The 26,371-nt window shown below is 34.7% G+C and overlaps 1 protein-coding gene across 6 annotated transcripts in view; it reads left to right on the plus strand.

The window, feature by feature from the left end:
* LOC149907196 (uncharacterized protein CG43867) overlaps positions 1-25,925 on the plus strand; it is a 245,344-nt gene extending 219,419 nt beyond the window's left edge. Inside the window, exons 9-30 of one of the 6 annotated variants that reach the window (XM_090103576.1) lie at positions 261-360; positions 1,093-1,244; positions 1,789-1,914; positions 2,663-2,780; positions 3,629-3,856; positions 4,648-4,804; positions 5,794-6,001; positions 6,307-6,468; positions 7,054-7,185; positions 8,699-8,843; positions 9,494-9,606; positions 10,298-10,507; positions 13,656-13,766; positions 14,844-15,001; positions 15,301-15,478; positions 15,809-15,964; positions 16,355-16,529; positions 17,083-17,248; positions 18,557-18,686; positions 19,325-19,456; positions 22,298-22,378; positions 23,043-25,925. In XM_090103576.1, the coding sequence (XP_089959702.1) occupies positions 261-360; positions 1,093-1,244; positions 1,789-1,914; positions 2,663-2,780; positions 3,629-3,856; positions 4,648-4,804; positions 5,794-6,001; positions 6,307-6,468; positions 7,054-7,185; positions 8,699-8,843; positions 9,494-9,606; positions 10,298-10,507; positions 13,656-13,766; positions 14,844-15,001; positions 15,301-15,478; positions 15,809-15,964; positions 16,355-16,529; positions 17,083-17,248; positions 18,557-18,686; positions 19,325-19,456; positions 22,298-22,378; positions 23,043-23,405 (3,501 nt within the window). In that variant the 3' untranslated portion in view covers positions 23,406-25,925. Of the gene's footprint in view, positions 1-260; positions 361-1,092; positions 1,245-1,788; positions 1,915-2,662; positions 2,781-3,628; positions 3,863-4,647; positions 4,805-5,793; positions 6,002-6,306; positions 6,469-7,053; positions 7,186-8,698; positions 8,844-9,493; positions 9,607-10,297; positions 10,508-13,655; positions 13,767-14,843; positions 15,002-15,300; positions 15,479-15,808; positions 15,965-16,354; positions 16,530-17,082; positions 17,508-18,556; positions 18,687-19,324; positions 19,457-22,297; positions 22,379-23,042 lie in introns of those variants that run through there. The other 5 variants (XM_090103571.1, XM_090103572.1, XM_090103574.1 and 2 more) reach the window with 5 other exon arrangements.
* Positions 25,926-26,371: the final 446 nt, after the last annotated feature.

Consider the following 26,371-nt stretch of genomic DNA (forward strand, 5'->3'; position numbering starts at 1 on the left):
ATAAACACATTTTTTATACTTTTAATTTTTTTTAAAAGAGCATGTGTGCCGACCCACACGTCCGAAATAAAACTTCTTTGGCAAGATTCAAAGATACCGTCGTCAAAATTGTCACCTTGCTCCATGACGTGACGGTATAGCCATGACGCGACCTTGAAATTTTACTCTCAACGCGCCTAAAGAAGTTTCACTTTAATAAAATAGCTATAAACACATTATTTACACATATTGTATGTATAATGAATCATTTTATATTTCAGGCGGCAGTAGAAAATTTAGTAGTACTACCAACAACACCTAATACATCCACAGATGGGGACACCACTCATGACTATGCTGAAATCTATACGCCAAGTAGAGGTAATATCACAAGTTTTTATATTTTAGACGTACATATAAATGTACATGTAGGTTTACGATTGAGGATGACTATACTTTTTCAAATTTAAGGAACCAACTATAAGCAATAGCAAATAATATTTTAAAAGTGAGATTGTGTTAGTCATATTTTTTAACATGCTATGATAAAATATAAACTGCTGAGCTTGCAAGTAGTTATAATAATTATGTAATAGTTGACTTTGTAAGTCACATAAATCATTACAACTCAAAAATTATTTTTTACAAAATATAAAAATGAAACCCGTTTCGCGTTGTCACGGTATCATGTGTGAACGGCTGAACCGATTTCGATAATTCTTTTTTTATTATATTCCTTGAAGAACGAGGATGGTTCTTATGTAGAGAAAACGTAAATATTTACCACGGGCGAAGCCGGGGCGGATCGCTGGTTGAACATGTTTTTGACATTAGTAATTTGTGACATCTATAAATATATCTTCTTAATAGCCGCTCCGCGCGGTTTCACCCCCGTGGCTCCTCTCCTATTGGTCGTAGCGTGATGGTATATAGCCTATAGCCTTCCTCGATAAATGAGCTATCTAACACCGAAAGAATTTTTCAAATCGGACCAGTAGTTCCCGAGATTAGCGCGTTCAAACAAACAAACAAACAAACTCTTCAGCTTTATAATATTAGTATAGATCATATTTGCTTGTAAAATATATGAATTGCTGAATGTATAAATTTCAGAACGCACACCAGCCTGGTCAGGTAATGTCAACGTGGTGGTACAAGGCAATAGCCGTGGGGGGTCCACTGGGGACAGTTCCACGTCAGACAACCCCCGGCCTCCGACACCACCGCTGCACAGGTTTCCGAGCTGGGAGGCTAAGATTTATCAGGTAATATATACTTAAAAATATAAAAAAAAATTATGATTTGTAAAACCAGTACTTAGTTAATTGGAAAAACAGAGGAAATATATTTATTTTAACATTTATTAGGTTACCGTACCATTGGGTTTAATTGATAAAAATGAAACCCGTTTCGCGTTGTCACGGTTTCACGCGTGATCGGGTGGACCGATTTCGATAATTCTTTTTTTATAACATTCCTTGAAGTACGAGGATATGGTATGGTATAAAATAATAATTTGCAAGTTCTTTTTTAATTTTTCTTGATAAAGTAGTTGTAGTGATAATTCCTAAACATATGAATTGACAATCTTTCTTAATTATACTCGCGTAAAATCAAACACAAGACAATACTAACATTCTATGAAAATAGTTCTTCCGTAATAATGTTTTGTTTTTCATACATGATATATTAATATGTATTTTGTATTCAGCTTCAAAAAGAACAGTTGCTCGATCTCGTTATCTGATAAGAATCGTCTAATTCCATACAAAATGTAATTAATTGTATGTTATTTCATGTATAATACAGGTAGCAGATGATGGCCTTCAACAATCGGTAGAAGAAGAATTAAGTCCACCCCCTTGTCCGAGAGCGATGCACGAATCTACCAGCTATCAAGATATCTCTGTGCCTGTGTATGCTACTGTTAAAGGGGTAATTAATATTTTAATTATTGTTGTGTCGTGCCGTGGTATGTCACAAATAACCAACTACATCGTGACCTGAATATACCCCTAGTGAAACAGGAGATCTCCGCAAGGCTGAAAAGCTACTCAAAACGTTTAAAAAATCATCCAAACGCACTTGCCTGTAATCTGATGGATACGGAAATCCGACATTTTAAAAGAATTAAAAGAAAGGTCCCACAGGACCTCATAATATGAGGTCTTAGCATAATATAATGGATTGGTCATTGGACTAATACCATTCAAGTCATTTACTTTACCTTCATAACCTCTAGCTAAATGCCTAATACTCAGGCAGATTGCAAGAAAAATCAGATATTAAAAAAAATAAATTTAATTAGTATAATAATTAAACTTTAAATATCTTCCTATGGGTATACTATATTTGTATATATTGTGTTATATTGTGAGTTCAATAAAATCGAATGTAGTGTGTCAACAACTGATATTAAAAACTGTATCGTACATTAATTATAAGTTATATTTTAAATTTTTTGGAGATTCTTAAGTTTCTGAACATAAATTGTATTCTATTAAAAAAAGGAAACTGTATTATTATTTCATCATGACTTTCAGTTCACATCGTTTTTTATTCTAAATTATGTTAAATATTATTTTTAACCGACTTCTTGTTACGACGACTACTCAATAAAACGTTTTTTTATTACTATTTCAGATAATTACTTGCCTTAATAATAATAATCTTAAAATTTCAGAGAGCAAGTCAAATCCGATCAATGCCGTTCACGGGTGATTCGTCTGACGATTCTTCAGACGGCGAAGAATCTATGGGAGTCACTGTTCATAACACGCCGCATCATAATCCCGCTTTTGGTATGAATTTATTATTAAAATTCATGTGTAAATTAATTTAGAAGCTTGTATATGAAATTATTGCTATGTATGATATAAATAGAATTACCATTATACCATTTCTTGCTCATAATATAGTGCTTATAGAATATACAGATAGAGGTTTTATGGTAACAAATAAATTCTTTAAGTGGAAATAATAACTTTTCGAAAGTTTACTCTAATGTACTGTAAATGTAGAACTTCCATATTATTACCATTTAAATAAGCTACAACATTTCTATAGTAAGGCCAACAAGACGAGATAAAAAATGTAAACAAAAAAGACGGGTTGCACTCCGGGAGTGCCGGCAGAAGTGAAAACTTGATTATTAACGTTGAGCATGTTTGATATTTTGGAATGGTATGAGGTATCCGTCTTACGCTTTTTCGATCAGGTCACGTGACCTGACGCGAGTTTAACATTTTATACCCATTACAGAAAAAGTGCTCAATGCCGCTAAAGAAGTTTTCACTTCAAAAATCTGCCTCGTACCAATAGAATACTGCAATAGTAAGCGAATTTTCTGTCCGTATCTTCCGTATTGCCAACTTATTTTAATGCGTGTTTCGTGGTACACATATTAGGATTATTTTAAACATCATTTTTCAGTTTTGGCATTAGTTTACTAATTCCAAAACTGAAAAATGACAAGTCTTGGAATTCGTTTATTAATTCCAAAACTGAAAAATGATAGGTACAGGTAAGTACATATTAGGATTATTTTAAACATCATTTTTCAGTTTTGGAATTAGTTTACATTATCTCGATTAGTTAGCTCTACCATCTTTTTTAGTGCGCACTAGTCGCTAATACCCTGTCTCTACAGGCCAATCATCCCAACCAATCAACAACGTGAACCTAACGAGTATGCTACCGGCATCCATACAACAAACGTCAGGTCACGCACTAGTATTGAACACAAACGGACAGTGCAGTTCGTCAGACACCAGTCTTAGTGCCAGTAGCCCGTCGAAGAGTGTCAAAACTAGCTCGAGTTTGAGTCCAGCTAAACGCTCCAGTAGCGGGTCGCCGAGTAAACAGAGCAAAACCAGAGGTATTTGTTAGTATATTTTTGACTTATTAGTAGTATGTAGTAACTGCTTTGTGAGTTTAATTAAATCAGTAAACGCTTGTCGAGTAGTTACAAAGTTTTGTAACAGAATGCAGAAGATTAAAGAGAGTTCAGATTTCCATTTTCTAATTATTCAATTTGTAAACGTTGAGCTTAAAGTGGCTTTAAATTAAGCATGACGTGTATCAGAATACCGCTTGTTTAAGCTCTTCTAGAAGAAGTCTCATTGTTTAATAAATAAATATGTTTTGATTTTGATTGGAATCGTAGCTTTAATCCTATTTTAACGCATTCAAGATGTAAAACAGACGCAATTCAATAGCATTAAAATTTTACAGTCACAATAATATAATAACGACTACAATTCAAAGACACGTAATTCAATAACATTCACAATTCACAGACACTTCATTCGATAACATTCACAATTTACAGACACATAATTCAATAACATTCACAATTCACAGACACTTAATTTCAATAACATTCACAATTCACAGATACATAATTCAATAACATTCACAATTCACAGACACATAATTCAGCCAAATTCACATTTCTCAGACATAATTCAGTAACGTCTACAACAGACAGATACAATTCAACAATATCCGGAATTAAGAGACACAATTCTGTAACATGGACAATTCCCAGACACGACAATTCAATAACATTCACAATTCATAGACATGTAATTCAGTAATATTCATAATTCAATTACGTTACACGTATTTCAACAATTGCCAGACACGTAATTCAATAACATTTCACAGACACATCGTTCGAGTCTGGCATGTCAGACGACTACGCAGTCCCGCCAGACGCGTTGGGCGAGCCGGCACGAGACTCGCCGCGCAGACACGACGCGCTCGAGAAGAGCGGACACCTCGCCAAGCTGGGCGGCAAGCTGAAGACCTGGCGCAAGCGGTGGTGAGTGTGTGTGGTGCGAACAAATAGTTCTCCACATGTTATTCGATCACCATGTGAATAAAGAAAGCCAAGACGCGCTGTAATCATTAATTAGTTTATCATAAAACGACGGACAGACTTCTATTACAAGTCTATTTTGTAGTCGTATTCGCCGGCCGCTAGCGCGGTACGCTCGCTGCGCTCGCACAACTCGTGCGTTGGTTTGCAAAAAAATGTGTGCGTGTACTAGTGTACACATGTAAGAAGTGAAACTTCTTTATAACCTTATTTTTCAAAAAATAATTTACTATATGCAACTTTACAGAAATACGTCAATCACGCGTGGTAGGGATAAGACAAAGATGGCGCGTAACGGAAAAATGTTACACTAAATTTTTTTCCAACCCTGATAAAGAAGTTTCACTTCAACAATATAAGTCGCTCCTCGCTTACCTATTTTATCGTTTAACGAACGAACTTTTATGTTTAATTATATGACAGATGTGACCTTATTTATTTGGTCAGTTGTATCACCTTATAAGCATATTTTGTCAGGGAAAAATTCCGACACAAAATCTGGTAGAAAATTATTAGCTTGTAGTTTGCGTACAAATATGTATGTAGTTCCTATTACTATATCAAGACGCTATTTTACATTCTACGCATCAACTTGTACCTAACTTCAGCTCGGTTCAGAATAGAAAGTATTGTACGCACTTTATCCTACAGTCCGAAGTGAGCAGCTAGTGTAGTGCCAGTTTGCTCCTATAAGTAAAAGTGAAGTCCCATGTCCTCTAGCGGGGTAAGGGGCAGATGCATTATACGTCTGTTTAACTGATCGATTTTCTTTAGGGACAAGTAGGTGATCAGCCTTCTGTGTCCTGTCCAGACCGAGACTTTTTTTTCTTTGTCTCCACCGGGAATCGAACCCAGGACCCCTCGGTACAGCGGTTGACGCGTGAGCGTGTACCAAGGAGGCGGTCCTATACTACATATTTAACTCTCCACAGGTTTGTGCTAAAGAACGGCACGTTATCCTACTGGAAGTCGCAATCTGAAGTTAGCCGCAAGCCACAAGGGCAGATTGGTTTGGGCGAGGCGTGTCGGATCTCGCGAAACGATGGCGCGGCTACTTTCGAGATATTCACCGGGAGCCGAACCTACTACCTCACCGCGGATAGCATAGCCACTATGGAGGACTGGATTAGGGTGCTGCAGGTAACCTATCTTTGCTCAAGGAAATCTGTAATTTTTTATTATTTGTTCTTCCTGAATTAAGTTAATTTTGGTCACTCAATAAAATGGTGAATCGGGAATGTAATTTGTATCAATAAAATAAATTAGGCATGTAATTTATATGAATAAAATATTATTATTTCGTTCAAAGCACGGACAGTCCATTCTTGTAACATATTAACATTATTTTGCATAAACCACTTAAATTGAATTTCAAATTACACAAACTCTTCTAAGAAACTCTAAATTCAGAAAACTATTTCAAAATTTCCAATTATCAATTTCAGAACGTACAAAGGCGAAACGCAACAAAACTCCTGTTAAGCAAAGAAGACAATAAGCCAACTATACAAGGCTGGCTCACCAAAGTCAAAAATGGGCACGCTAAGAAAAGCTGGTGCGTGTTACTGGGCAAAATGTTCCTGTATTTTAAGTCGCCTGGAGATCAGGTAATTCATATTATTTTATTTTTCTTCCGTAATAACAATAAATCTTGTAATCGTCACTTTATCAACATAAAGTTACAATTAAAGTTTTTAAGACATATGCATATTTGAATAGTTTTATAGAAGTAATCTTAAAAAAATACAATTTTAATTCAATTTTGTGTTATTCCTATAAATTTACATGTATGATAATTAATAAACCTTTCAAAAGGGACTTAAATTGTCACTATCAATATGAACGACAGCAAATTCCTAACACTTAAATGACCATTACTATTATCATTTTAAACCACACCAAAATAAATTATATCAATAAAATTGTTTGTCTGTAAAGTCGGTTTACTAACGATAGTTGAACGTGACAACGACCGATTGTGCTTCTTTATCACTCGTTCCGCGCTCTCTCTTGCACTTCAAGCCTTACATGGAACGCCTCAGAGCGAGGTAACGCCGCATGAGTCATGTTTTTTCGTGCGTGCAGCCGGCTCTATCGAATTATAAGACGTTGTCACGTCAAAAACCTCACCAAAATATGAAATTACTATTTTATTCGTCTATCATTATGGCATATTTTCCACAAATTTCCAGAATCCCACGGGCCAAATAAACATGCGCGACGCACGCGTGGAGGACGTAGAACATGTGTCTGATTCCGACTCGGAGGAGAAAAACGATGATGCCAGGAAACATCTTACTGTAGCTATTTATCCGCAACATCAGGTAAACTTAAATTCAATTTTATATGATTCTTCACACTGTTATTTTACATACACAGATATATAAGTGTTTATTAATAGTTTTTTAATCTATCACTGATTCAGATGCGAAGTCGATAATGTAACCCAGTTTATTTATTATAATGCTCATATTTTACTTACTTTTTATGTATGGTTCGTTTACTAATCGTTGTAAAACCATTATTGATAATGAAATGACCTGCAATCCGTTCAGTGTCTTATTTATTTCAAAAAGGCTTACCAACTAGATATTACATAATTTTTTGTTCGAACAATTCAAAATTAACTTAAAATAAACATTAGTATTTACGTATCTAAATTACAGGTAGGCAGAGGCGGCTCGTGACAAAATTTTATGGGTGTTCACTTGAAATAAAACACTGAAAATACATGGTGTAAAGCAGTACAATTTATTAAAATAATACTTATATAGGAAATGCATACGTCTTTCTTTTTGGTGTGCATTTTATCTATAAGTTTTTTGTGAAAATTAGATATCTGATTAGTCAGTCGTTTTTCTATTGATATCATGCACAATGTATTTAAACGGTCCTGTGTCATGCTATTACGCGTAAAAGTTTTCACTTTATTTAAGGTGGAAAAGCAGCGCTCACTTTCGACCGAGGTCATCGGTATTGTACAAATTAATTTTAATTTTCCAAAAAGTTGGAAATATTCCGCTGTTTAGAGATTTATTATAAATTATAGATAGAGGAACTGACAATTCCGTTGCACATCTTTTGTAAAATACCGTACTGATACCGTCATAACCCGAACCTTTATTAACATCGAGTAATTGTAATTTACGCTTGACCTCCCGTTCATTAATATTTATGTTATTACGAGCAAACATAGTTAAAGATGAAAGTACGTTTTGTGACGACAAGGATGACGATGATTGACTGTATACCGAAGAGAAATGTTCAACAAATAAGTTTGCTATTTCATTACCATCATTTGCTGATTTATCATTAAGTACCATAACAGATGGAAAGTTGCAGGCATGACTCCTCTTAGATTTTATGTAGGTCCAAAAGGTTTTAGGATTTTGTAATATATCGCCCTGTATTTAGTTATATGTATAATCTTCATAAGACTTATCTAATATAATGCGAGTTCTATTTTTTAATAAATTATACTGCAGTTTATCCATTTCATTTTTATATATTTTATACGTATAGCGTTTACGATATTTTTCTTTTTCACCTAACAATTTAATAAGCCTATTTGTGAATTGTCTTAATGGGTCGATGCTAATTCAAATGAGCATCTTCCAAGTAATATACAATACTTTTGCAGTATGAAAGGCAATTTTATTAATTTTATTAACAAGCATATTTTTTCATAATGAGTTTTTTAATTAGAATTTCGTACATCTGTCATCTCTGACCGATTTAATACATCTTTTTTTATTTCTATGAAATTATATCCAATTTTAACAATTTAGAAAACGATTCACAAATGTTTCTTAAACAAATAATTGTACACAATTCCAGGGACCAACATACCTTCTATTCGAGTGTAAAGCGGACAAGGACTCGTGGTTATACCACTTGACAGTAGTGAGCGGGGGTTGTGGCAGTCAGGGGACGCACTTTGAGCAATTGGTGCAGAAATTAATGGAGACTGATGGTGATCCTAGTAAGTGTTTCTATCATCAAACTAGCTGGATACCGCAGCTTCACTTTCGTGGTGGCCTATATAATAATCCAGGCTTTTGTCAATATTTGTATCAAATTTCGTACATTTCGATGAGCTATCCATACTTAATATTATAAATGCGAAAGTAACTCTGTCTGTCTGTCTGTTACTCAATCACGCCTAAACTACTGAACCAATTTTCATGAAATTTGGTATGGAGATATTTTGATAGCCGAGAAAGGACATAGGCTACTTTTTATCCCGGGATAATGAAGCAATCCCGGAAATCCCACGGGAACGGGAACTATGCGGGTTTTTCTATGACTGCGCGGGCGAAGCCGCGGTTGGAAAGCTAGTAGTATATAAATCTTTCAAAATATTTAATATTCGCGTTTTCATATTAGTAGGATTAGTTAGCACTACAGTGCATTATACTGCATTGCACTGTACTGTACTGCACAACACAATAATATACTCAACTGGCCCAAATCATTTTATTACTACTACTGTGACAATATAAAATTAAGAGTATGTTTCGTAAGTTAAAATCAATAAAAAATATTGAAACATTGCATAAATATTATAAGGAGACAGCCCATAGTGAAAAATAATTGTTTACCATAAATAATATTATTTTTAATCAATTACAGATTGTGTGCTATGGAGACACCCGACATTATTGTACTCAAAGGAAAACATCACGTCACCACTAACAACTTTAAATTCTGAAGCATTACAAGCAGAAGCGCTCAAATTATTTAAGGTAATAATGTTATATTTTAAATTACATTTGCTGGTTCATTCCAGTTGGTAATACAAGGGCTTGAGAATATTTCGATGCTGCAACAGTGTATAGATTCCCTACCTGTCAGATACTTATGTTATAAACTAAATGTATTTTAAATTCATTTTCATATAACTTTCTTGTTTCCTCACATCCTTCTAGGACATTAAGGGCCGATCCAGCAATGCTAGGAAGTTTGCGTATGAATGTGATTTACAGCTGCTAGATAGCTCGTATCGACATTGTCTAATAAATGTCTTAACTTAGGTTAAAACTTTTAAAATCTGCTCTTCATGCCATTAGAAAGTTTTCTATCTTCTTCACATGCTTCAAAACTTCTCTGGACTTCCTTCTACCAGTGTGTCCACTTCATAACTTTAGACAAGACACTTTAGACTTCTAATATTGTCTCCACCATTTTCCAGTGTAAGAAGCGGGCATAGACTACCACGTGGTACTGGTCCAGAATGCTCTCCAACAGTGTCTGGAAGTAGCAGAACTAAAAGATGAGCTAGTATAAGCTCTGTCTCTAAAGTGTCTTTACTATAACTTGAACTTCGTCATATCCGCTCCGTTTCCTTCTAGTGTATCTTGTCCTTCATGACTATAAGACATTTCTCTACCTCTAGAATGTTCCGGAATGTTACAAAAGCTACTTTTTTGCTTCCAGTGTGTCCAACTCTTCATGTCCGTCGCGGTAGAGCAAGCGGGCATAGACTACCACGTGGTATTAGCCCAGAATGCCCTACAGCAATGTCTGGAAGTATCGGAACTCCAAGACGAGCTAGTATCGGCACTATGCAAGCAGTCGGCCCCACACTCAGCGCCCAAACACGCTGTACAGGTACCGAGAAAACTGAACGCAGCAAAGCTTAAAACAGTAAGTGCGCTAATGGTTTCTTTGGGCGGGGTGGGGTGTCAGCTTTATGGGAGATGTATAGTATTTTTCGTTTTTAAAATTGGTATGTGTGGACAAATATACAGATATGGAAAATGTATGTGGAGTTTCTTGCCGGTTCTTCTCCGTAGATACTGTTTTCCGAATCGGTGGTAAATGTTAAAATATGTAATGACGTTTCAAAAGTGCTTCTAGAAGAAGTCTAATTGAATAAATAAATGTTTGAGTTTGAGTTTGAAAAAAAAAATCTAAATGAAAAAAGGCAAAGATGGCTACGAATGAATTACTTACCTATGTAAATTTTTGTTCAAAATCATGTCAGTCGTTTTTTAAGACTATTTTTCAAATTGTGTGATAGATGTTTAATTTCCTTTTATAACCTTATATAAAAATGAATCCCAAAATGTGTTGGTAAGCGCATAACTTGAGAACGGCTGAACCGATTTCGTTAATTCTTTTTTTATTATATTCCTTGAAGTACGAGGATGGTTCTTACGTAGAGAAAACGTAAATATGTACCACGGGCGAAGCCGGGGCGGACTGCTAGTAACCTTATATATTTAAACTTTTTCTTGTTTTTTCCGGGTTTGAATCAGTAAATTATTAATTTAGTATCATTTATTTTTGTTTCTTAACTTAATTTATATGACAGATTAATAATAATGAAAATGCCACTAACATGGGCAAATAAAGCTGACGCCCTACACCCACAACCCTGTGCTCTTATTGTAGAGGTCATGTGATATTGATTTAAAAACTTAATATTTCTATGAAAATAACGTTAAATTTTGATTACTCACACATTTTTATACAATCTCTGTGAATTCTTTATAATAACGAAATTTATTAAATTATTAAAAACAATAATCACATATGAAAAATTTGAATTCACATGACCTCTTATTAACACGTGCAGCTAACATTCGAGCCTTTTAAATTTAATTCAATTATTTAATAAGTAATTTATAAAACAAACTATTTGTTCACAAAAAAAATATAAAAAGCTCCGAATGTTATTAAATATAATTTGCCCCCACAACAAGCGATATTTATTCCAATATAAAAATCGTTTGTTTCTAACAATCATAAAATAACAGGTTTTTTGAAATCCCAGATATTAACTTCGAAAGTGCCTGTTAAATAATAACCAGATATTACTTTTCTACTAAAATATCAATTTAAATATGTATATATATGTGGCATCTATATTGATGCTTCGAATTACATCCTTTATTACTTCTACTATAAATAAAAGAGCTATTTATCTTTCGTCCTTACTGAAATTATTAAAAAAGACGTGTGACACTCGGGGACTGCCGCGGTAAAGCTATTGCATGCTATGCCTTCAAGCCACACCTTCGCGCCCGTCGGAGTGGGGAGCGTGAGGTTTTTTCGTTACGGAATTTCTCGATTCGGTCCCCGCGCTCAAGACCCGCGATAGAAGCTATGCAATAGCTTAATAAAAGTTATTAACTCAATTCAAAGTAATATCTGGTACCTCCCACAATACAAGCTTGATAGCTAAGCTTCAAGCGGTGCTTAACGCTTTTCTCATATGTAAATCACATTGATGTCTTCATACCTCATCACGATAATAAGTTGTATAGCAATTTACGTTTTTTCTACTATAACGCTTTATGCTTTGGGTTTTGGTAAATACTCGGTGAAAGAGAGAAATAATCTAGTAAAAAGTATTTATGTGTGTAAAGAAATAGTTGGATAGTTTACATTACTCTGCCGAGTTGGGTTAACGTATAATAAGCTACGAAGTAAAGCGCAATGTATCATCGCTTTTATGTGGGTTTTATTTGCGTCGAAGTTTTAAATACACTAACAAGCCATTTTTGTTTATAAATTAGCTTTGTGTGCTATCGACGGCTTAACGTGGTTGATCAATTTGGAATCGTGTTTGTGTTTATTGGCTTCTTGAATTTAATAAAAAAGAAAAAAAAATACAGTTTAAAAATGGAACGTTTATTCCAACTTGATCGTTTCGTTCTGGCAACATACAATAGTTGAAAAGTTTTGTTGTAAAGAGGTAAGATATGATGAGAATGTTGCCATAACATTAGCAATTTTACACTCGCGAATACTTCAAATGGAATGTTGGTGTAATTTTTTTCCCAATTTTTTTGTTTTACTTTTTCATCCAAGAATGTTTAACCTGTCCCTTAGTTTTAGGGAATGAATTGTTTCATATAATCATATCATAGCTAGCTCTTTTAGCACTCCTTTGTAAAGGTTGATGTTTTAGACTGTTTCTATCGTATATATTCTTGTTTCTTTTATTTAGTTGAGGTGAGTAGTACATGAATAAATGGTGTAACTGCATAATTTTAAGGGCAATATGGTAAATATACACTTTATATATTACTTAATTTTTGTGCATAACTAATTATTTAAAAATACAAAGTGTCTCATATTGTTTAAAAGCTGGACTTTATACGTCTCAGTAAGCACATTTTTTTACAAATATGTATTTTAAAGTGAATTTAAATGTTAATGACTATCACCTGAAATATACTGCAGAATGCACATAAGAATAAATTATAGCAAAGTAAACATAAATTTTCATTTAATCCAGCATTTCAAATTGTTTCAAGGCCATCAAAATTGTACCCATTTCAATAGTGATATCTTTTAGAAATTAGCGCTGTTGGAAAGTCTTATTGTAGAAAAAAACATGATACAATTTTTTCATCTTATATTATGGATTATGCAGTTACACCTTATAAAATTGGAATTAAATAATTATGGTTAATCATTGGGTATCACTGTAAAATATTCACTTTATATCTAAACACGAATACACTGGGCACTACAGTATACCATAATTTTGTATAAATAAATATTTTGTATAAAAGAATTTTATTCTAAAATTATTTATATCCAGTAAATATTTGAAGAGTAACAATTTTTATTTCAATTATTGTCTGACTTATACATAAAGCCCATCAATAAATGCATGATCAAAACCACGATCATACGCATGAATAGATCCCTTTAAATGTATATATCACACTATTTGCCAACAAAAAAAAAGTGACGTCTACAAACATAACCTACAAAAAAAAGCAAAAATAAAGCCCCCCCACTCACGTGCGGACCCACCAACATTTCATTTGTACAGCAACTGCTGCTGTGTGCGACCCAGTCGTTGTTCACTTGCGACACGGGCGGGTCTGTGGCCGGCGACAAGGGAGACATGCCGCAGCCGGCTGGCTCGCCTAGCTCCATACAGGTACATTGTACTGCTACAGCTAGACGTTCGTTATGACAGGTACATAGCGCACGTGTAGTGCGTACTGCTACAGCTAGACGTTCGTTATTACACGTACATAATTATTATGTTATAGTGCGTACAACTAGACATTCTTTCTTTATGTGACAGATAGATATTCTTCGTTATGTGAACTGGACGCATTTACTGTATATAGGTTCATCTGATTTAGAGTACGCACCGCTAGACATTCGTTATTACATTTGAAGCTCTTACTGTCTATAGGTTCTCTACAAATATCATTATTATTTGTGGATATATTATACAGTGCGTACAGCTAGACATTCTTCGTTATGTGAACTTGAGGCTCTTACTGTATATAGGTAATTAACAATTAGGGAGACGGCAGTTTAAATTACATATAGATTTCCAGAGTGCCTGTAGAAACTTTTTTATAAGGACTAGAGAATGGAGTCGGTGTCTGATGTTCCAGCAATGTTCGATATAAAAATGTGTCTTATCTACTAAGTGGTAGAAATTGGGCTACGTTATTTCTTGCTATCCAGAAATATAGTGGCCAATTGCGATTTCAAAGTAATAAATGTAGGAGGAGGCGTTATCTCCTGGCTTCTTGGAATTAATACGTACTGCGCTTAGCCTTATGTAAAATAAGTTTTTCAGAATTTTATACATATACATATTTGGATAAATTGGCGCCTGGTTATAAATAAACGATAATCTTTGTTTTCTTTTATACTTGCAATTATGACCACAAAATCCATTATCATACGCCATGGTGATGATGCCTTTAGCAAAATATAAGAGTAAACTTGTCTCGATCGAAGCTAATTTAATTATTCATGAATTGTAATGTTACCTTAACATCGAAATTATTAATTTATCTCTGTAGCTCCCGCATTAATCTTTCTAGGTATTTTATAACTTCTAAAATTAAAAATTTAAGAAGCCAGTAAATATTTAGTTTTCCGAGAGCGTCCAAAAATGCATATGAGAAAAGCATCTAGAAGATATTTAAGTTTGTCGTAGAATCGAAAATCTGGGTCGAAAACTGTTCTAGAATGTTCTGGAATATTTCAGGCGCCATTGTTATCTGTGGACTGTAAAAGCAATCCGCCGACATACAGTTTCATACAAGGCTGGCAGCTACTGGCATTAGCGGTTAGTCTGTTTGTGCCGAGGAATAATAGATTGCTGTGGTACCTCAAGTTGCATTTGAGCAGGCATTCGGATACAAAGTGAGTATGATGTTGGTAATATTTGCTTTGCTTTATTAATGCTACGTAAATTAAAAATGTCACTTTTTATACTTATCCAATACGACGTTTCATATAAATAAACTTTATTCGAAATGTCGTATAAAGTTAAAAATAAATCTATTTTTTTATTAACAAGTGCGTAAGATTTAATTATTTAAAATTCAATTCAAACGGCAAAAATAAGTATCCACCTACCACATTTTCAATTATATTCTATCAACACAAACAAAATTAAAAAAAGATCACTCAAGAATCGAACAATTTAAACCATTTTACAGAACGGAATGCGGTAAATACGCAGCGTATTGTGCGCGTGCGCTCGAACGTACGATACGCAATGGCGGACGCACAGACAAGCCGTCGAGGATGGAAGTTCTATCTATATTGCTGAAAAACCCCTACCATCATAGCTTACCACATGCTATACCTGTCCATATGCTCAATAATACTTATCAGGTAAGTCATTTTTTGTATTATATACCCGATATAAATAAAATTGCTAATAAAGGAAAGTTAAATGAAAGTCGTAGTTATAAAATTTGAGATGAGGTCTCCAATGGCATCATACCTTTTTATACAATTCAATTCAACAGTTTACAAAAATGGGACTAACCAAAAAGTAATGCAATTTAAGCGTGATATTTAAAAAAACATGCTTATCTTATCAACTAATTTTTCGCAAAAAGAACTTTTCTGAATCTGGGGTCTATCAAAAAATAGTGTTAAATATTTTTAATTTTACAGCCTACAGTAAAGGATTGAATAGAAAACAATTTTTTATTCCAGGTGATAAGTTTCGACGGATCAACGACAGTAGAAGAGTTCCTATCAACATTAAGTTCAGAGTTAGGCTGTCGGGAGTCCTCCGCGTCGGGTTTCGCGCTATTTAGCGACGATCCTATAGAGAAAGATCTGGAACATCATATTAAACCGGATAAAAAGGTTAATTTATTTTATTTATTAGATGTATCTTTGGCTTGTATTAAATTTGGAAATTAGTCGAAAGCAGGATTTCTATATTATTTTTACTATAGCCATTTAAGACAAAGTAGTGTAAAGAGACATAGGTTTTAATATCTATTCAACTAATATCTTATCAAAAGTAATTTTGGTCAGGTAAATTGAATTTTGAGTATTTGACTACATACCGTTGTATTAATTATGATCAACGTCATAGGAAATGACTTAATATGATAAGACCAATAAGAAGATATTAGAATATTACTTGTCCAATATCTGATTCTTGTTTTAGATACCTGTATGAGATTTATTTCTACTGATTAAAATTTTATTAATTCATATAAAATTAACTAACATTCTTGTATATTGCAGTTATGCGATGTGATATCCCGATGGGAGACCGCGCTAAGAGAAAAAGGTTCCGGAAAGTTCGAGAATTCACGCGTTATTCGACTAACATACAGGAATAGGCTTTACTTCAAGAGCTCAGTGCGAACTGAGACGGACAAGGAGCGGCTTTTGCTCTGCTATCAAGTTAATCAGCAAGGTATGGATACAAAAATTCTTAAAAATGACTAACTTTCGTAAAATAATATATAATAGATAAAAAAAAACACTAAAATGTCATAAGACACTTTCTTGTTACACTCCAGCCCCCCTAGTCAAGTGGCTTTCTGTTAGCGTAGCGTTCAATAGAATAGACTACGAATGTATGAGATTGATGAGATACGTTTATCTACAGCTTTCGTCAATCTCATACATTCGTAGTCTATTCTATTGAACGCTACGCTAACAGAAAGCCACTTGACTAGGGGGGCAGATATTACACATTCCACATTATTTCTAAGATGTGTATGTTTTTACGCAAATACAACTGAACCGATTACAAAAAAAATTAGCACACATATACAGAGAGGGTAGCTTGGATTAACACATAAGATAGGTTTTATCCCGGGAATTCCACGGGATCGGGCACTATGCGGGTTTTTCTTTGAAAACGCGGGCGAAGCTTGTGCGGAAAGCTAGTTTTTTATAACAAATGAAAATTTTGTAAATTGCCCCTGTTTGTCCATGTCATTAATAACCCACCCGTTCCTCAGTGGTGGCGGGTCGGTTCCCGGTGACGCGCGAGCTGGCGGCCGAACTTGGCGCGCTGATGGCGCAGCTCGACATGGGGGACTTCTGCCCCACCAACACCACCCACGCGCTCCCGCTGGCGCACCGCTTCTACCCCTACCGCTACCGCGCCAACACCGCCGAGCTGAGGTACGCACACACTTCTGCCCCACCAACACCACCCACGCGCTCCCGCTGGCGCACCGCTTCTACCCCTACCGCTACCGCGCCAACACCGCCGAGCTGAGGTACGCACACACTTCTGCCCCACCAACACCACCCACGCGCTCCCGCTGGCGCACCGCTTCTACCCCTACCGCTACCGCGCCAACACCGCCGAGCTGAGGTACGCACACACTTCTGCCCCACCAACACCACCCACGCGCTCCCGCTGGCGCACCGCTTCTACCCCTACCGCTACCGCGCCAACACCGCCGAGCTGAGGTACGCACACACTTCTGCCCCACCAACACCACCCACGCGCTCCCGCTGGCGCACCGCTTCTACCCCTACCGCTACCGCGCCAACACCGCCGAGCTGAGGTACGCACACACTTCTGCCCCACCAACACCACCCACGCGCTCCCGCTGGCGCACCGCTTCTACCCCTACCGCTACCGCGCCAACACCGCCGAGCTGAGGTACGCACACACTTCTGCCCCACCAACACCACCCACGCGCTCCCGCTGGCGCACCGCTTCTACCCCTACCGCTACCGCGCCAACACCGCCGAGCTGAGGTACGCACACACTTCTGCCCCACCAACACCACCCACGCGCTCCGCTTCTTCTTCACGACCGTACATAATAATAAATAATAATATTTTAATAATTTTATAATGCATTTATTCATTAAAACATCATTGGTCCACCCGTTAGTAACAATATTCTATTCCTATGTTAGTAACAATACCAAATTTATATGGTTTATATACACACTCATAGCGACACGCACACACACGTGTACCTGATAGTTAATGCGTACACACGCCCATAGCAACGCGCAAACAACGAAATACGTTTAAAGTTACGCACACAGCTACGCGCGCTTAATAACTGCAATACACGCACACATAAAGACACTCTTTCTTTAAGTGCGAGGAACACATAGAGACGTATAACATAAATACACTTGTACACAGGAAAAGGAGACACACAATCACACTACATACACACAAAAACATACAAATATACATATATGCAGGGTTTTATGATACAATAATTTGCAAAATACTACAGCTTTGTAGTAAATTACGGTTTGTAGCAAATTTTATTGAGTGAAGTGTTTAAATAACAAACAAAAAGCACTTTTAACATAAATTTTATAAAAAAGTGTGTGTGCCTAGCACACGTCAGAAGTGCAACTTCTTTGTCAACATTCACAGATACCAAAATCGTCGCCTTACTCTTTGACGTCACGGTTTTGCCATGACGAAACTTTAAATGTTCTCTAATTACAGAGACATTGAAGAGAAACTGCGTACAAAATGGACGGCGTTAAAAGGACGAAGCACAGCGGATTGCGTGCGGATATATCTCAACTGTACAAGGAAGTGGCCTTTCTTTGGAGCTACGCTTTTCCAAGCAAGGGTCAGTATTTTATGACAACAAGTATGCAATAGAAATAGAACATTGCCCCCTACTTTGCCCCAGCTCCTTAAAAGATAAAACATCATTTAGAATTTTGCCATAAACTCGGAAAAAAGGCTCGGAAAAAATTCGATCACGAGGCGGGACTCGAACCCGCATCCTTTCGCGCCATTCCAGGGCGGATGCCTGACCAACTCAGCCACTCGTGACCCGCCAGAGCAATCGAATTTATTCTATTCTTTCAGTTTTATGTGTCAAAGGGACACACCGCGCGCCATATATTGGGATGATTAACAACCATCTCAACCAATATGAAACACTTTTCAGTGAATACAATATTGTAACGATGGAACACGACCTTTTTTGTTGAATTTATATTATATTATAAATTTATATTTATAAAGCATTTGAATGCCATAAAACCAAAAATATAAATTCAACAGGTAGTTATAAATTTTGCCCATTACGAACAAATAATAAATGAAATCATATTCATTATCATCATTCATATAAGCGTAGAGCCCTGACTTCGCCCATGTTTGATACGTGGTTAAACCTAACAACATAATTCGTCTTTCTTTTCTTCTTAACAATTATTATTTATTCATCTTGATAATAATTATTATTTCATGTTACAGATAAAACAACCAGACTTATCAATGGCATGGTTAGCAGTATCGGAAGACGGAGTCGCGGTATTAGAACTAGCTTCAATGTCGGTTATAGGCCGATATGCGCTTAACTCTATCGGCCTGTTCGGTGGATTACAAGTATGTACCTATCATATTATTATAAAAAAAGACGTGTGACACTCGGGGACTGCCGCGGTAAAGCTATTGCATGCTTTCAAGCCACACCTCCGTGCCCGTCGGAGTGAGGAGCGTGAGGTTTTTTCGTTACGGAATTTCTGGATTCGGTCCCCGCGCTCAAGGCCCGCGATAGAAGCTATGCAATAGCTTAAAAATATACCGATCTAATTGAGAACCTCCTCCTTTTTTTGAAGTCGGTTAAAAATATACTTCAAGAGCATATTTAAGACGATACACAAAAAAAAATCTACTGCTTGGCGGGCGGAGTCTAATAGCTCGCTATCGCGAACGCGGGTGTGCGCGAAGTCATTCTTGCAAACTCGCCGCGCTGCCGCTGGCCGACTCGGGACAAACATGTATGGAGTCGTCATACAGTTATAATATTGTTATACATATATTTAATTGTTGATTTATTGGTTTTATTTTCTTGCTTATAAACAAATAATCTTCTTTTTAACAACTACTTAGACATTATTAATAATTATTATTATTTCGTAATGTTTACTTTATTACAAAATAATACAGGTTATAAATAATCTTTAAAATAACAAAAAATATTGTTACTCTGAAAAAATGAAATGGTACTCAATAACGCGGACTACTGAATGGATTTAGATAGAATTTGATGCTGACGTAGATATTACGGTACGGCCCAGAAATGAAAGGTAATATTTCTGAAAGAAGTTATAAACCCTAATTCTTCTCAGTCAAAGTCAAGAGTGGAAGATATCACTAATACAGTAAAACTGATGCGAAACTTTGGATGTTAATTTGTATATTTTTTTGTTAGTTGTTACTTAATCACGTCAAGACTACATTACCAATTTTGATAAAATATAGCTAATTGCCTGGATTTACACATAGGATACTTTTTATCAGAACTGAACACTTCTGTGGGATAAGACAGGATTCACGATATAATCTAATTCCACGCGGGCAAAGCCGCGGTCGGAATGATATTTTTTTTAAATAAAAAAATTGTTTAAAAAAAACACAAAATATATTGACGCATGTATTAATTATTTTTTGCACTCTATTATAATTGTAATTATTCATTACAAATAATCAAAATAAAATAGCCAGAACAAAGTTAGGCCCTGGTAGGGTAGGTAGGCAGGTACAGCAATGTGAGACGAACACTGGCTTATTTATACCAATAATAATGTATTATAAACATTAAATTAAGTTTACTTTCTAACAACAAAAATACATAATATTAGCTAATGTGAAAGCGAATCAACCAATCATCCCACAAAAATGAAATGTGCACACAAATATTCATCCAAATCGGTTCATGTCATTAGGAGGAGTGACTGCAGCGCCATCTTCCGGGCCCAATTGTGTTTCCAGATCACCCAGGAACTCAATTTAATATACTTACACAAAATTTTTCGAAATGAAAACTCACATTACTATGTAAATATGAATATAAACCTGTTTTATTACTAAGCAATTTTCCGCACAGGTGTAGTAAGTATAAATGAAATAAATATCAACATCAAATTCTTTATACAACATACTTATCTACAACCTTCTAAGAAATGTAATTCTTGAAATTATTTCGTATTTTTTTTAAATATAATACTACTCCAATGAGCTCCTGTTCCATATTATGTCCGCCATACTTCCACTAAGTTCACCATGATTTTTTATTTCTTTGCACTTTGTTGCTTTTTGCTAAAAATGGAATCATGCGATAAAACCAGTAGAGCTTTGATAACATACATTTTTAACTGAATAAAGGTACTTACGAAGGAGTGGATTCACATTGTGAACAATCAGTGGGTTTATTTTCCTTCTGGATTCCGGATTTCTGAAAAGATTATTTATGCTATAAATGAAAAAATCTTACACATTCGTTATGTACTTAAAACAGGGGTACATATCAAACATCGTCTATAATACAATTATCATCAAATTTAAAATAAAACCAACTTACTTCATTAATTTGTTCCAATTGTAAGCATTCTTTTTCCTCCAACCTTTATGTTTCTTCTTCTTATTTTCTTTATTGTCCCCATTTGTCTCATTTTGTCTTATCGTGTTGTCACCCTTTTTTACGATTGCGCGAGCGACACAAGTTCCCCGTGTGACGGCCGTAGCGGGAATGACTCGTGCAGCGATCGGGGTAGGAAGCTACAGGGCGGCTCTCGCTATATTGGCTGGTCGCGCGCTAATTTCAAGTATTTCTTGTTTATTTCAAAACCATCGCATATTTCAAAATTCTAAATCGGTAGACGTATAGGTTGTATATTTTATAGTTAATATACAAAAAGTCGTAACTTTACGTTTGTTATTTTGAAGATGCCAGAGATTAAAAAAAAATAACAATGATAACTTTGTATTTTTTTTCTATCGAGAAAATATCATGGAATCATGTTTCTAAAACGGTAGACGTATTATGTTACTATTGAACTTTCTTGTCAAGAATTTTCATCACGACAACTTTAATAATATAAAAATTACGAAGGTTTGAAAAGGGCCGTAAATGTTAGAAAAATTAATTCATCACCTTAATACATTTGACTAGGAATATAAGGCTAATTAATTAAATTTAATCTGTTTCTCGTGTGTTTGTTGCATTTTCCTTGATTGCCTGCAAACTTTCCTGCAAAGTGCAAAATTTTATAATTAAGATTTCTAACAACTTATACAAGTTATTTTATACATTTGTACCTTGTGAAACACGATACTCTAAAAAAAAAAAGAAAAAACTTACAAATCACATCCAGAACTATTTATAATATCTTTATTAATTAAAATTTTTATGGTAAAATTACTTAATTATTGTAATTTTCGTAGGACGACCTAATGATGCTAATAGACGCCGAGGATTCAACCAGCCCCGTTCACAAGATGTTGATCAGTCTCAATAAACCAAGAGTAAGTATTTTTATGAAAGTTTTTCGTAAATTGTAAGAGAGTGAATCTATCTCGCTTTTATTCTGTGGCTGAGATTTCTTTTCTCTAATGCAACAAAAATTACTTGAAATATTTATTTAGTGATTATCATCTAATTCCGTATCTTGTTGTGCGCAAAGTTTTAAAAATATTTCATCATCATTGTATACACCATTTACTTATACGAATCAAACTTTAGTATTGTTATTACGTTTCACTAACAGTACAGTATTATACCGTGCATATGAAATATCATATTTGAATGATATTCCTCTAACTTATTCTTTAAACTTTTCATATAGACAAAAAAATTGGTTGTCTGTAAAGTCGGTTTACTGACGATAGTTGAACGTGACAACGGCCGATTGTGCTTCTTTATCGCTCGTTCCGCGCTCTCGCTTGCACTTCAAGCCTTACATGGAACGCCTCAGAGCGAGGTAACGCCGCATAAGTAATGTTTTTTCGACTTGCAGCCGGCTCTATCGAATTACAAGACGTTGTCACGTCAAAAAATAGTAATCTCAGTGTTTAATGTATAAAATGTATTAAATAAATAACAATTTTATGTTTTGTGTTTGTATTATGTATATTTTCTTGTGTTCTATGAATAAACGTGTTATCTATCTATCTATCTATCAATTTCCAGATGGTCGAGCTCACTCATCTCATAGCGGATTACAAAAACACACTCCGACCGACCCACCCGGGAACGCCACAAATGAACTCACTCACTCGCACCGGAAGCCACAGACTCCGGAAGCCATCCACCATGCCACACTCATCGCCATCCACCATGCCACATTTACACCATACACATACACACACACTTAACTCTAACACTACGATGACACTAGGTTCCGATAGAAATGCCACTTTGACACTAAGTTCGCACACTTCAACGTTTAATCAGCATTTGGATGCGAGAGTGTTGTCTCATGGGCAGCCGGATATTTTAAAATCGACTCCAGATCATAAGAAACGTGCGCACACGCAAGATGGCGTCGCGTGAAGAAAATATAATAAAAAAATGACGCCGAAATCACAAAAAAATAACTAATCATGAAACAGATGACGCTATAAAAACACTATAATGACACTAGGTTCGGATAGAAATGCCACTTTGACACTAAGTTCCCAAGGGAAAGCTCAAAAAACAACGATAGCCAGATATTTTTAATCTACGTCTATACAAATGAAACCTACGTGAGACATTTGCGTGTGCGCACGCATTCTTAACATTATGTTTAACACACACAATTATGTGATCTGTATTTGTTTCTAATGTTCCATTAACTTACAAATCTGTTAAATGTTGTAAATAGTTAAAAAAATTGATAGAATCCTTGAAATTCTTCAAATTAAACACAAAAGTGTTTCTCTCCTCAAACAACGTTACATAACGGCTTCTAAAAATGTTATTTAATACGATGACACAAATGTGTTCAAAATGGTGTTAACTATACTGACGCTATAATAAGAATAAAGTAAAAAAAAAACATAAAAATACATAGTTATCAACTTTGACAATTGAATGTTAAAAATAAAAAAATTCTCTGAAATCGACACATTTACGATAAAATTTAAATGTACTAGCCGAATCTTCATAGTTTATTTTGTAAGTAGTTTTAGTTTAGTTTTATTTTTGTTGGGAATTCTCTAGATCGTTTTTCCTCAGTAGTAATTTAATTTTAATAGAATGGTGTTATTTTTGTAATGAATTTAAGGCGACGTTTAAATATTATCGTATCAACAAATACGATGAAAATTAAGAAATATTTGGACGAAAACAGCGATTATCGACTATATACCTCATCTTTTGTAGCTATCGGTTAGACATCGGCTGTAATATATTGAATAATTTTGTATAAGTTTTTCGGCTTAGTGCTTATGCTTAAGGTTCAGATCATGCCAACTAGATAAGCCTTAAATGGTAGTATTTTAACGAGAATTCACGAATAAAAACGAACGTTTATCATCACAATATACAGTAGTATATATAAAACATAGTTTTTAACAATGTTTGCAAAATTAACTTTTGTGAAGATTTAGTTTAGGCAATTTTTGCTTAAACAGCCCGTTTAAGAAGTCAAATAAAATCTCATAAAATATTACTATTTGAGACATCATTTATATTATGTGCAGGGTATAGAGCAGTAGAGCGTTAGACTCATATAGATCCAAAGAAATAGTTTCGCGTTTTATTAATTATTTAATAGGAGGTGCTTATCATAACATGTCAATATTAAAAGGTCTTGTAAATCTCACTAACTGTAAAGTATTAAGTCGAATTAGCGCGGTATTTCGCTAAACCACTGCCAATTACGATACGATTCGAATACGACACGACCCGATACGATATCGTCACGTAAATTTTAATGTCGTGGTTAATTTTAACGGATCGCTAAGGACGGTGTACATATAAGTTTTACTGGGGCTTAATATAATTGTAGATTGATATTTATGGTTATTTGTCATCGTGTAGTTATACCACTAATTATAACGACCAGTGATATTAAAATTAATGTACTTTAACAAAAATCATTGTTATTGTTACGTTAGTTGTACGTGGAATGCGAAAAATTGCCGTAATTAAGACCATAGACAAACGAAGCAAGTGGTTCTTTGAATCTCTAAAAATTGTAAAATCATAACCTTCAAAGATCCTGAGTCTTAAATTAGATCTGTAACGAATCTCTTGTATATTCTCACAGTAAGTATTAACTTTCATAATATTAACATTAATTATCGACGAAAATGGTTGTTAATTGGTGACAAAAATTAAACATAAAAAATCAAACATGACGTTTTAAATTGTGAACAATATTGTAAAAATCAATGTTTAACAAATCAAATAAGAATAACATTAAAAATATATGGACAATTTATTCCAAATGAAAATACATCGCAAATTATTCAAGTAACACAAAAAAACACGTTCATCAAATACACAGTTAAAACCGTAGTTTCGAGTAGAATGTTGTCCATAAAGAATAATCCAATGAAGCTTTGTATGAAGTAGAAATATTTGCCGATAACAATTCTCTCACAACACAGAAAAATCGGCAAATGTATTATAAATAATGTTGACCAAATTCGCTTTCAAAATATTATGTATTTGACACGCGATTCTAGAACACAAATGTACGCAAAATTAAAGAAATAGAGTCTAAAATCGCGTGTCAATTCGCCGCATTAGTAACTGTTAGATGTAATTTATTTTATTGCACTTTTTGCATAACACCCAACTGTTGATATTATTGTGTATAGATTAATGTATATTTTACGATTAGTATGGACGATTTTTTTAAACTAGATGTAAGCAAATATGTTGTATAGTAAATGGTGATTTACAATAGGTATTTATTTTTATTTTATAATCATTTTCTGCCTGTAATTAATTAGATAATTATTTTTGTTGGTGGCCTAAGTTAATGCCTAATAAGATTAGGGCCTAAAATTTTGTACTATGGAAGTCTCGCTGGGTACTTTTTTGTTTTTATGGAGCAACAATAAACATGTATTGACTATGTTTTGGTGTTTTCTTTATTCAACCTGATGGTGTGTTTTGTTAAACCTTTACCTTTCCTTTTAATCTACAACTGTCCTATATGATTATTGATTATTTTCCCCTATTATTATTATCACAGATAATATAATAATTATTATACATATTGATATTCATCATCATCATTCCAGCCTCTCAGGACGTCCACTGCAGGATATAGGCATATTGATATTATTGGGAATAAATGATTTATTGCACATTTTACGCATACAATATAGAATATTATGAGAAATTTTAAAGAATAGAATTTGATGGTATTAATCTTTAATTAATTAATACAGAATTCTCAATTTCGGGTAATTAAATGAAAGAATTAAAAACAATAAAAATAAATTTATTTGTCAAAAGTGAACCATAACAATATTTTTTTCCAAAATACTGTCTGATAAATACAATTATGTATTAGAAAA

The sequence above is a fragment of the Colias eurytheme genome, chromosome 7 (assembly GCF_061535395.1).
Source record: "Colias eurytheme isolate Ceu_HAF_F1 chromosome 7, ilColEury1 Martin Lab GWU primary, whole genome shotgun sequence".
In the NCBI taxonomy this organism is placed as follows: domain Eukaryota; kingdom Metazoa; phylum Arthropoda; class Insecta; order Lepidoptera; family Pieridae; genus Colias; species Colias eurytheme.